This window comes from Siniperca chuatsi, linkage group LG21, assembly GCF_020085105.1.
Source record: "Siniperca chuatsi isolate FFG_IHB_CAS linkage group LG21, ASM2008510v1, whole genome shotgun sequence".
Classification (NCBI taxonomy): domain Eukaryota; kingdom Metazoa; phylum Chordata; class Actinopteri; order Centrarchiformes; family Sinipercidae; genus Siniperca; species Siniperca chuatsi.
This window is the reverse complement of record NC_058062.1, coordinates 4,486,841-4,499,949: the sequence shown is the minus strand read 5'-3', so window position 1 is coordinate 4,499,949 and position 13,109 is coordinate 4,486,841. Positions and strand designations below refer to the sequence as shown.

Here is a 13,109-nt window from a genome sequence, read left to right as displayed (position 1 = left end):
CCACCATAATCTGCAGTGTGGCCCTTGCTTGGTGGTCCAGTAGCCCTGATTATCTGAAGCCAACAGTAACACTATACAATAAACATGGTCTTGCTCTTGTATATAAATGGTAAATGGCTGCATTATTATAGCGCTTTTAATCAAAGTACTTTACAGTTTGCCTCACATTCACACTCACACACCGATGGCAGCAAGCTACCATACAAAGTGCTGGCTTGACCATCGGGAGCAATTTGGGATTCAGTGTCTTGCCCAAGGACACTTCAACATGTGGACAAGAGGAGGTGGGGATCGAGCTGCCAACCCTGTGTGTATATCAGCCAATGTCTTTGAAATGCTTCCAGGGATACCGGGCTAACAAGACTGCAGAACGTGTTCTAGGCTAGATCAGAGGGAGGTGGTGGCAGCAAGTTCTTGAAACACAGTGGACACAATAGAACGAGGATTTGAGGTACAAATTAGCAAAGCGGTTTAGGGCTTCATTGAAATATGACATGAGCTGTGAGCTATGGCAGGTAAAACAAAAGGTCAGGGAGTTAAGAGTAGACTAAAGTTGTGTCAGCCATGTTCTTTCAGGTCGAATGTTATTTTAGCCTTTTCATTGATCTTTGGTTATAATAAATTATTTTGGGATACTACTGTAGGTTGGCCAGTGTGGCCTTCAAAGACAGCGACTGAGCAAAAATGAGTTGGAGTTTTAGTATAACTCAATGCTCTACCTCGTCTTTGCACCTGCAGACACACACACATTTAATCACTCTCTGGGAGCCACAGAAAGTTTATGCAATAATTCATCTCGAATGATAGCGACTGCACATTGAAAATACACACCCACACAGAAACACGTGCAACTTTCTGGCTTGTTCCCTCTATTACCTTTGCTCCAAAATATGAATTGACATTTCATCCAACCAGGTGAACTGAAACTGTACACATTCACAAATGGACTCTACACATAAATATACAACAAAGTACATTTTACTCTCAGGGGACTCGTTACTTATTACCGAATATGTGCTAATGGCAGAAGAAATCTCCATAAACATGCATATACATTCTGTATGCTAGTGCTTGACAATTAAAATGTGAAGTGGTGCAGCATAATGCACGATTCTACCGGATATATACATACCGTACATACATTTCACACATCATGCAGCTCCTCTGCTGTTGGCTACTACACCCACACACAATTATTTCACACATTTAGCTGAATGCATTACCCTCAATTATTGATTGGACTTGAAAGGTCAGGGATTTCAAGCACACAGGGAACTGAAGTGAGAGGAGCAATCTGCCATTCTGAATCTATCACAGACTTCTTTCTCACACATACAAAACAGTATCATCTTGCAACCCACAGCAGGTTGGGAAACACATTGACTGATCATGAGGTGACCGCAGTGACGATCAAAAACACACAACAAAAGTCCAGGGAACAACAAATCACTGGCGAACCCGCCAGTATTTCCATGCCAGTTCTACTACGTACCACTGCATCAGAATGTTTCAAAATTATTATAAATAAATAAATGGTAAGACATTATTCTATGGGTCTGTAATTCTAGGAGTTTCCTGGAAATAATGATGTGCTTTGGTACTAATTACAGGGAAATGAGACAAAGCTCTTTTAGTTACGAATTTTGTTGAGTTTGTTGATTTCCAGAGAAAGACTTTTTTTTTTTTTTTTGTCGATTGGGGGCAGCGGAACCATGCTGTAAACACAACATTGACATATCACCTTTTAAGTTGATATAGTGAACATGTTAGCAGTTGTTTATTTACTAATCCAGCAGTTACAGAGCAACATTATCATGTATTAGGAGTTGTGTTTGTGTCACCTGATGAATGTAAGTCCAAAAAATATAAATGAACAAATATATATTACAAGCCGATTTAAATAGGCTACTCATTCATTAGTCATTTATTTTTGGTAACCTTATTCTTCGTACTGGATTTTATTGAATAGTATGCATGTCTGTAGATAAATTTCACATTTTTGCATGTTCAGCTGACCTTATGTGTACAGACTCTCGAGGTTACAATTCATTTCAATTAATGGATTGGGAGCGAACCAATTGAACACTGTATCTGCAATATTTTACCTAAAATTAGTACCAAATGTCATAGTTTCTTCCAGGAAACCTTCTAGGAAATTATTTTAAATTAGGAGACCATAAAATTTACAAAAAGATTTTAAATGAAGGGGATGTCACAGTTTAGATTGTTTTGACATTGATTTTTCTCGACATTCAAATAAAATAAGAAACACTAAATAAAGAGGTGGTTATTAGGAGTTTTTTTCCCTCCAGCACATACCACATTGTTTCAATGCAATGAGAACTTTTTTAGTTGCACTTTATTTTAACTAAGAATTGCATTGGCCAAAGCCCTTAGCTGCAGTCAGCACTCATAAGGTTTACATGTGGGATGCTAACACTGCTAACAAGACACTTTTACAATGGCAGCTGAAGGACAAATGTGAAAGATTAATTTACATGTGCTGTATGCATTTGCAGATTGAAGTATACCCAAGATAAAATAGGAAAGTCAAAAACACACACACACGCACACACACGTGCACACACACACACACACACACACATTCATACATTTATGTGACGCTTACCCACAAATTAAACACCTTCTATTTTGCTCCTAACACTTAATTTAATTAGTGTCTCTGGTGCTTAAAATAAACTCATAACATATTCTCAGTGCTAATAAAAGAATATTGAAGAAACACTGAACAGTAACTACTATAGCGCGCGTGTGCGTGTGTGTGTGTGTGTGTGTGTGTGTGTGTGTGTGTGTGTGTGTGTGTGTGTGTGTGTGTGTGTGCGTGTGTGTGTGTGTGTGTGTGTGTATCATCATGCATCTCCACACTCAGTCCCATCACCACAGAAGTTCACTGCTTCTGTGTTTGTTTCATCTGCAAGTCTTACCCTCCTCCTCTGCTGACTTCTCTGAATGAGGGGAAAGACACATTATTTTGTGGATGAGGATGAGGATGAGGATGAGGATGATGATGACTATAGACAGTTACAACTATGGGACACACAGACAAACAAACACTGAATGCAGTGTGTTTTTCTTACCCTTCTGGTCTGAAAAGGAGAGAAAGAAGAAAAATGTATATGAATATTAAACAATGTTTTTAAGAAGCTTTTATTAAAATATTTGTTTTTCAGTGGTTATTGTAGTTTAAATGTATAATAGCTGATTACTGTATGTGTTACTCAAAAATAAATAGCATTTCTTGAGCACAACTTGTGGGCTGAGATTAGATGTCATGAAGACACTTACCAGCAGGGGCTGCTGCAGCCTTATCGCCTTTGGCTGCTGCAATTAAACAACAATTATATAAATTAATTTGTACATCCTCATTATTTCATATCATACAACACCAGCAGCACAGCATTTGGATAGTCACAGCTTTCAGAGGTGAGGCTCAGTAAGCTGTTCTTGTGATCTGAATCCTCAGGAGACAATAACTAATAATTATTTCTATACATCACTGGGGGCACTTCCTCGCTCTATTTATCTATCTATATATATATATATATATATATATATATATGCATTCTGCTGTACAATGTGAACACAAATACTTTCAGTTAATCTGAGGAACCACACAGCAGATAAACACTGCATTTCTACAAATAGAAATCGGACACCTTTATACAGTAAATATACAAAACTGCACAAAATATACACTTCTAAATAAACAGTTTTATTTTAATAGCATAAACACACATTCACCCACAAGTACCCGCACAGGGAAACTACATTCAGGCAACCTTGCTTTATGTACCTCTTCTTGATTTCTGTAGGGTTTGCCTCTGGCAAAAGAGAGAATATTGGATTTCAACAGGGGAATAGTGCATGATTCAAATGAGGCATGGTTTACAGAAACAGTGAAGCTGAGATAAATATAAGTACGTTTTTCAGAGATCATGAGGAATAATTGGGCTTAAAAAATTCTGAAAGGGGCGGCCTCAAGACAAAAATGCTTTTGATAGGATAAGTACATCAAAGTTCCAGGATCCCAGATCTAGGTTACTTTAGAAGCTCAAGGGTGTCTAATGAGATGGCAGATTAGGCATGAGTTTCTGTCTGCCAGACAAACTAAAGCACACAGCTGCACAGTAATAATTCAACTTTGGCAGCATTCACATCTTAACCATCTATTCAATAATTTTGCAGGTCTGAGCCCTTTTAGGTCCCCTGTTTAAATGTTAAAAAAGGTTTCGGTGCCTTACATTGCCAGGGAGGTACTGTCACGGCAGAAAAGCGTATTAAAGGACCCAGCCACAGAAATGAATGAGGACATCATGTTGAAAGCTATCATCTCTCCAAACCACCAGCAACAAGCCACAACTGGCACTGCAGGCCCAGTGTCCCATGAGTCTACTTAACAGTGGGTTTAAGATATCAAGGCTTGGCCTTGGCGCTCTGCTTGTGCTCAAGGCTGGCACACTATGTCTGGCATACTGGTATTGGGGGGGGCAACACTTCTATTTTGGATAAGGTTTGTTTTTCAGGCAGCAATCTGTTAATGCCTCTCTCAGCACTTCAGTCCGAGAGGGGATCTGTGACGCACCAGGCAGTAAAAACTTCTTCAGGGTCCTGCTGAAGCATCTATCCCACTTCTCTACTGTAAATCAGAGGGAAGTCGGTCACTGAATTTCAGATTACTTAGGCGTTCCTGTGGTCTTCAGTTTTTCATGGCTGTTTTACCTTGATGTCAAGGTGTTTACAAGCTGGATTTGATATGTGACTCGTCATGACACAGCAGAAGCAGGAGGAGGGCTTGTTTTTGAGCAACAACCCTCACCCTGAGAGACAACTGGGGCATTAAATAAATGTCATACTGGTTATATGAAGCTTGTTTGCATGTAAAAGTCCCAGTTGTCATTGTATAAATACCCAGTCAGAGCCTCATGTATTGTCAGTGGAGCAGCTGCACATCAATATAAGATCTCAAATGAGAGTTCTGGTTCGTCTGTGTCAAGATTTGAGAGAATGCTATATGTGGTGTGACATTTTAAACATTTTTAACAATGCTGATGATTTAAGCTGCCACTGTGGTTGATGCAAAATGCTGCAGTCTCAAAAGTGTGTGCAAGCTTTCCTAAACTATATATGAATAAAACAAATACTTTGGTCACACGATAAACTGGAAAACACCTTGAAGAGCCAGAGGAGGTTAGACTTGCTAATTTCTGAGATATGGTTAAAAAACAATTTAAAGGCTAATTCATATTCCAACTGACAATCTTTTTCTTTACATCATAACTTTAAAAAAATGACGACAAAACATCATAGGCTAGCTATAACAAACACAAGATATGAGATCTTTTTACCCTGCGGCAGGGTGCTGTCTCACTGCAACAAGGAAAGATGGTGAGACTCTCAGCAATCTCTGTGTATTTTCCTCTATTACTTCCAGCCACATTCTGTGTGAAGTAAATTTAGTTTGTAGACCGTCAATGTCACTGCTGCCTCCTCTACAGATGATTACACAGGGATTTTATACATGTTATCAGGATCATCCTTTCATATCTAATTTATAAGCTTTTCACTGCTCAGTATTGCCTGTTTTGTAAATAGTTTACAATGTGAGGTTGAGTATCTGGCAAATGCTTTAGAATTTTCTGTATGTCCCAGGTGAAACATTGTATGCAGATGACCAGAGAGAAAAAAAATGCAAATTATTACACAACATCAAAAACACCACACAGAGAAAATATTTAAAGCTGTTCAAGGTACATTTTATGTTGGCAGTTCCAAGTGGCAATGAGAGGTAAGTGTTTGAAAAACAAATTATTTGAATATCCAGAAATAACAAGGACGGGATGTGATGTAAAATGCATACAGAGCACTTATGTTTAAAAAAGGATGGCAAAGGGATAGAAGAGGTAAAAAAGTCAAACAATGGTGAGTCCATCTTTTTTTGAACAGAGCATTCTTCTGTTTAAGAGAAAGTTTGAATTTGTGCTCATTAGTTAATATGTTGAAAATGACATGTTTTGGGTGCTTTTGGTGTTTGACCTTTGTACTTACACAAAATATAAATCAACGAATAAATTATGATATATTATTATAGGTTAAGTTACCCAGCCATATATAAAGTAGTTCAAATTACCCCCACATTGACCAGCTGCAACATAATGATGCTTACACATCAATGCAGTCATAGTTATAATCCAGTAATGTAATCTATATTATCTATATGAGTCATTTTGCATATTGAGTACTTTTATTTTTGGTCCTTTAAGTATCTTTTGATTTTGATCAGTAGGATCCATGCTCTGGGGAATGTCTGTACAAAATTTCATGGCAATCCAACCAATAGTTTTCAAGATATTTCACTCAGAACCACAAATGTCAACCTGCTGGTGGTGCTACAGGAAAAGGCGGAATCACCAGTCAGGAGGATTCATCCTCTGGGGACCATGAATGTCTGTACAAAATGTCATGGCAGTACACCCAATTGTTGTCAAGATATTCAAGTCTGGACCAAAGAGCATCCATAGAGCGATGCCACTAGCATTACTACAAATGACCAGTATGTTAGGAAACGATGGGAAGCTATGATCCGGGTCAAAAAAGGGCTGAAAGTTTCATCAGTTCCATACCCGATGCTCATATTTAATTTGGGCAGATAGGGCAAATCAAGCATCTCAATTAGTGAAGGTGTGACGTTGTTCTCTACTGTAGCTCCACTTTGTGGTTTAGGTTGATAAGATGTGGGTGTATTTTTACAAAAGAAAAAACTTGCCTAGTGCAGTTTTTAAAAAAAGGTATTTTTTTCCTCTAATTATCCATAAGTAACTTGTTTCTCCTTCAGCCCACTTTATGAGGTCCTCTCTCCGTTTGCTGTCAGGTCTTCCTCTATCACAGGCCTGTCTGTCCTGCTCCGTGGGAAAAGCTGTGAGCAAACCGCTAAGTCACAACCAGGACAACTGTGACCTTGAACCCTCGGCGCTAATGCTGAAGCTAATGCACAGCTGATGAACACTCTGTCTGTGGATCCATCTCCGCTGTCATTACCATCCACGCTTCATTGACGGCCCTCTCTGGTCTAGATAATTTCCCTCTACAGCCGTCTGTTTTCCCTGTCTTCCAGGTATCTGTTAAATGGATAATGTCTCTTGCAGTCTCCATTCCTTCTTCCTTTTCACTTAATGCAAATCCCTACTCTCAGCACTTTTTTGTCCCACCGTTTCTTTGTCCTACTTTAATCTAATTCCACTTTCTTCTGAAGAAAAAAAAAAGAGTTAAGCAAGATGGAGAGCGAAGAGTTGGAAACTAAAACGGGGAGAGAGAAGAAGAATGAGCCAGGCCAACAGGAGTCAAGGATGGCGTGAAGCCTCACATTAAGAGCCTGAGGAGTGGGTTCTTCAGTGGGGGGGGTGAGATATACACCGTTTATATTTATATACTTGTTGAAAGATGATTTTATTTACTCAGTTTTCGCTGACCCTGTCACTCTCAATACTTCCTTTAAATACACACATTACTTAATGCTCTGTGAATCATAATTATAGACCCTTTTTATTTCCAAAAGCTTATCGCTGATATCATTTTCAACTTGAGGGCCTAATGCCTTACAATATAGCTCTGGCCATAAACTGATTAAGTAATAATTCCAACATATTTTGCACTGGATTAGGTTATAAGGTTATACATATTGTGTTTTAAAGCTGTCATGAGTCATTATATAGAACCAAGATAACAACATTTTCTTAAACCTACAATAACCATTTGGGGGCAGAAAAAAATATTTTTCAGCACTGAAAACAGCTGTCTCCTCCCTCTGAAAGCAATGTTATGAGAGCAGTGAGAGTGAAGTTGGGGGGCAAGAAAACCAAAACAATGAGCTGAAAGATGCAACAAACCTCCATAGATTTGAGGGAAATTGCAGAGTCCAAATTCCCTTTGGGTTAATCACCACGAGTGACCCCTTTCACATACAAGTAGTCATGTGATCCATTGCTGATAGAACAATATTGATTATAGCCGCTTTAAGAATCTTTAACATTCGCTAGGCTTTTGTTACAGTTGGTACATTTGGAAACAACATATGACATTTTTGTCGCCACAATGGTTTTCATGAAAAGTGTATGAATCCAGGATTCCCACTAATGGTTTTATACATGTGTCTCAAATCTGATTCTCTAAAACCATTTAAAAAGTTTGGGTGTAAAAAGTAGCTGGTACACTCTATTTCTAATCAGCCATAGTGGCTATTGGCAACCCCTGCTCATGTGAACTGGAACGGTAGAGTCTTCATAGTGAGACCTGCAGTACCAGACACAAAGTCTTTCCAGACAACTTTAATTAACTGGGGATCAGTCTCTTCACTATTTCTTCTCTCATGTGATAATCAAATGCATATCATATTATATACTGTACAGCAAGACGGATATTTATTCATAAATTAATATGCCAGAAATGATTACAATGAGAACCAACAACCTGTATGATGTTGTTTATGGACTATTTTACCCCACACACTGGAAAACAAATATCAGCAACACTTTATAATACTGAAAAACAGTGAGTAGATTTACATTGCTGTGCTTATCCTCTCTGCACAGTCTCTCTCTCTCTCTCTCTCTCTCTCTCTCTCTCTCTCTCTCTCTCTCTCTCTCGCTCTCTCTGTTCTCTCTCTTCTCTCTCTTCTCTCTTTTGCTTTTGAAGGGTAACCTCTGTGGAATGTGCTTCATTAATCTCTCTTGACATTTCCCTGTCTTCTTTTGCTGCGTACGTCTCCTGCTTGTTCAGTCGGTTAAGCCAAAGGAGTCAGGCCAAGCCAAACATTTGAATCTTGAAATCTTTCTCTCTCATCGCTGAACAAAGCCAAAAAGGGCACAAATTCCTCATATGCATTTGTTTGAAAGTGTGTTTTGATGCTAGATGTTGAGCAGCTGTTTCTTTAAGAGACTGATACATGCTGCTGCTGCTAAGGAATGCACCACTTAAGTGCTTTTGTTTCTACTGGATCTTGATGTTGGAGGACTGCTGAATACATTAAGTCACTTAAGCGTGTCTACAACCGTGAGCTATGGCAACAGCAGACGTGTTAACTAGAGACTGGAGCCCACATGGCCTCCTCCCTGGCTGAGCACAACACCAATTCCCTCTGCTCATACTTTGCAAATGCAGCCTGGTTAATGCAGCATGGTGTCCTTTTACATTGCACCCTCTACACTAGGCAAGTGTGTCAGTCATAGGTGAAACTATAAGCTCATGTTCCCATGTGTGTCAGTGTAACTACATGCAGATCCAACAAGTAGCTGATTGCAGTTTCAAGTTCTTGGAGTCAGAGCTGCTCTGGAGGCAAAATGTTGGAGTTAAACCTTAAAGTCCAGAGCCAAAGAAACACTGGATCTTTTTCTCATAATACATCCATGTATCATTCGTGAGCTATGATATTTACTTTAGATGCTAAAAGTTTGTGTGTGTCAGCAGATGGTGACTCAGAACCAAAACGAAGGGAATCCTTGAGGTATAGTGCAAAATAGGTCTGTTTCAACCACACTAAAAAGTAACATCTGTGCATCTTAACTGATCGCACAATATCAAGCAAAAACCATCTAACACACGCATGTCTGTCTGTGCTTATATTCTGTTAAAGTTTGTTCTCCATGATAACTTGGGAAGCTGTTTTCCACAAAGACACAGAATCAGCTTGGGGATCTTGGAATTTGTTTTCCAGTTGCTCTTTTTCTTTTTTATGTTAAAGTAAACTGAAGCCAATGAAAAAGAAAAGGCATAATAGAGGATTATTTTTAAAGGGATACTCCACCCATTTTACACATCGAGATTAGTGGGGAGTACAACTCAGCCTGTAAAAATGGTTGTAAAATATCTTCTATTTTCTCTGGAGCAAGCTTTCAAAAGTTTGAAAAAATAACCTGAGTGGTGTCATCAGGGTTATCTTGGCTTGGACTTAGAGACTGAATATTTTTAACGAGGAGTTTGAAGACATAGGGGTTTGATGAAAGATGCTATCGAGTTGCATTATGGGAAGTGTAGGATACAGCATTTTTGGAGCTTAATTTATACTAGGGACTGCATTGGTCTTGATGATTCTTTTTTAAATATCTCTTTCGAGTCCCCGAACCATATGCAAGTAAAATATTAAAGTGCCCCTTTAAGCCTAGCTGTCTTGAAATAAACAATTTAGCCATAAACTCGTTGGATTTGCTGATTTTAATTATAAATCAGCGCTGAAAACTGTGGGTCTTTGCCTCCACCTACATAGATTGAACTCAACCAATCAGATTACTCTTGCTTCAAGAGCAGCTCTGCTTCTGAGTGATGTTTTTTTTGTAACTAAAACTCCAATCCACTCCACTTTATACGCATATTTGCCAGCGCTATTCAACACGGAATCCCTAAATGCCTTAAAAGTACCTTAATCCCACTTAAAAAGCAACTCATTCGATTATAATACCCAATGATCACACGTGGCCAAGCTGCTGCCACTGTACTTAAACCACATGATGGTGTGACTGAGATGTGTTTTTGTATTTGCATAATATTCAAATAAACATCAAAATGGGGATTATTGGGAGCAGATAATAAAGAGAAAATTAATATTCAAGCAATCTATTTATAACCCTGAGTGTGTGGATGAGTGTCAATGGTATTATTGGCATTTGGCAGGCATCCTTGCTGGGGGCAGAGCGTGTCTGATGGAGTTTCACCATTTTACGATGAGGATGGAGAGTGATGCTGTCGGCAGAATCAGGGTACACTTAAGCCTCTGCCTCCCTATCACTCAATCATTTGCCAAGTTAATTTGACAGACTTGATGATCTGACTTACAGCTGCATCATGTGCTGAATAGTGTGTCACCTCTTGTAGGAGGAAAAGGTAAGGAGATAAATTCAGAGAGGCGATTGAATAGTAGCTTGACATGAAGATTAGAAATGGTTGTTGTAAAACCAACGTCAGAGGACAGATATTTCATTAATTGAGTGAATGACAAGGTTGAAATTGTCATATAAAAAAAAAAACATGCTTCCAAAAGAAAAATATCAGAAGCTGGATTGTTTTTCCCAGAAACCAGATTGTTGCTGGATTTTATTCTGCTCTGTTTTACATACAGTACATTTTAGACTGAGGCATGACATGCAGAAAGTGTAAAAGTGAAAGTGTCAGGGAGCTGGTTATTCTAGGCAACGTGTACTGTAAGAGCTCCCACTTTTAAATACACTGACCAGGAACAGGAGAGATGTTTGCATATTTGGATGACCTACTTTTTGTTTTTGGCTGCTGAGCTTCAGCAAGTAAGGGAAAAAAGGGGAATATTTTTAATATTTTAAATATTTTAAAGGATGTCTTTTCTCATGAGCCTCTATTGGAACTTGTTTTTTAAGTAATACATCATAATAGTCTAACGCTGTCATCCAGCTTGTGTATCCTACGTGGATTAAACAGATTTTGCTGGTAATAGATCTTAACAGAAATATTATTATTGAATTTGTTTTCAGTCTATGATTGTAATTGTTTTCCAAAAAATGCAAAGTAACAGATAGGTTCATTATGATGTCAAATTTGTCTTCCTAGACCATTTTTTGAAGGATTTATTTGGCTGAAGTGAGAAACTGTGAGGAACTGTCAGACAAACTGGCTCATATCATAATTACTGTTTATGAAACTATTTTGAATCTCTTTAGTCTGGGCATAGAAGTAGAGCTGAAACATTTAGGCAATAATCAGTCTACAGAAAGTTAATTGTCAAACTATTTTGAGAATCAATGAATCATTTATGTTACTTTTTACACAAAAATGCCAAAAAATGTATCTCTCTTTTAGCCTTCAGTGATGGTAAACTGAGAGTCTGTGAATTTTGGACTGTTGGTTGGACAAAAAAAGCATTTTGGCGACCTCACCTTTGGCTTTGGGGAATTGTGATGGATTTTTTAGGTATTTTCTGATATTTTATAGATTAATCAGTTGTTTTAGTTGCAGCTGTACAGTGAAGGACTACACCAAACTGTCTAAAATCTGTTGTTGTTGCTTTGATTGATTGTTCTGTTATCTTTTTATAAAACCGATCAATATTGTGGCAATTTTGTGTTTTTTTCATTATTGCAAGAGGGATGCAATCCAACATCTGAATGATGCTACACTATTCTGTTTCATCTTGAGCTCAGAAGCATGCATTGAGCTCTGCAGAGGCCTTTCCACAAAGAAAAAGGTCACTAATAATGTTTCTCCCACCGAGACAAGTTGATAAACCTTTAAAGGTGCTGACATTCCTGTGTTATTTAGTCTGTATGCATCCTGTAACGGTCATGCATTAAGCCTGTTGTGACTGAGGACTGAGGGTTGAGACACGCAAGCCTGTGGAGGGAATGTGCGGGATGGGATGGCTGTATATAACACTGGGTTATAGTGATGATGATAAGAATTATGGCTTGTTTGGATTCCACCAGTGATGTCTCTCTCCCCCTCCTCCCCTCTCCTCTCTGCCACACGTGAAGATGAAGATTTATGGATGAACAAGGGAGGAGAAAGGAAAGGATTTTGTAATAGGGTTGGAAGAGGAATAAAAGGGGTGCGAAACTGAAGATTAGATTTTATGGCACTGCTGTAAACTTTCCTGATGATTTGAATAAATTGTTATTATGTGAATAAAGCGGTCTCAACATAAGAAAACAATTGTTAAATGCAACTCTAATTTAGGGATGAGGAATCTGTGGTGTTCAGTAAACAAAGGCGGCTTTAAATACCGTATTAAACTGTCATCCACTTCAGCTTTCCATTAATTTCCTTTTGTTTTCCAGCTCACATCAACACAGCCTGTGCTCCAAATAGGCCAAGGCCTCTTTCAAGTCACAGAGGAAGCTTGTAGAATAAGGGATAAATTCTGGGTGTGTATCTGCTGCACAACACACTGCTTGGGCTGTGTTTAGAGAGTCTTTGTTAATGATATATCAAGGCTCAGTTAACTTTTCACACTCTCTTTGTAAGACCTCATGGCACAGTCACCTGACTCTGCATCTGTCTGTAATCCATCAAGCAGCGGGTGCATACCTGTGGGAACTTGATGACGGCCTTGGTATGAGGTAACGCTACACTGGACC

The 13,109-nt window shown here is 38.7% G+C and overlaps 1 protein-coding gene across 10 annotated transcripts in view; it reads right to left on the bottom strand.

Annotated features, from left to right (window-relative positions):
- Positions 1–13,109, bottom strand: part of mybpc2a (myosin binding protein Ca) — a 60,795-nt gene that overhangs the window by 36,088 nt on the left and 11,598 nt on the right. For 5 of the 10 annotated variants that reach the window (XM_044181429.1, XM_044181419.1, XM_044181421.1 and 2 more), the window contains exons 2-4: positions 3,307–3,342; positions 3,099–3,107; positions 2,946–2,966 (exon numbers count right to left, since the gene is read on the bottom strand). In XM_044181429.1, the coding sequence (XP_044037364.1) occupies positions 2,946–2,966; positions 3,099–3,107; positions 3,307–3,342 (66 nt within the window). The remainder of the gene's footprint in view (positions 1–2,945; positions 2,967–3,098; positions 3,108–3,306; positions 3,343–13,109) is intronic. The other 5 variants (XM_044181428.1, XM_044181420.1, XM_044181423.1 and 2 more) reach the window with 1 other exon arrangement.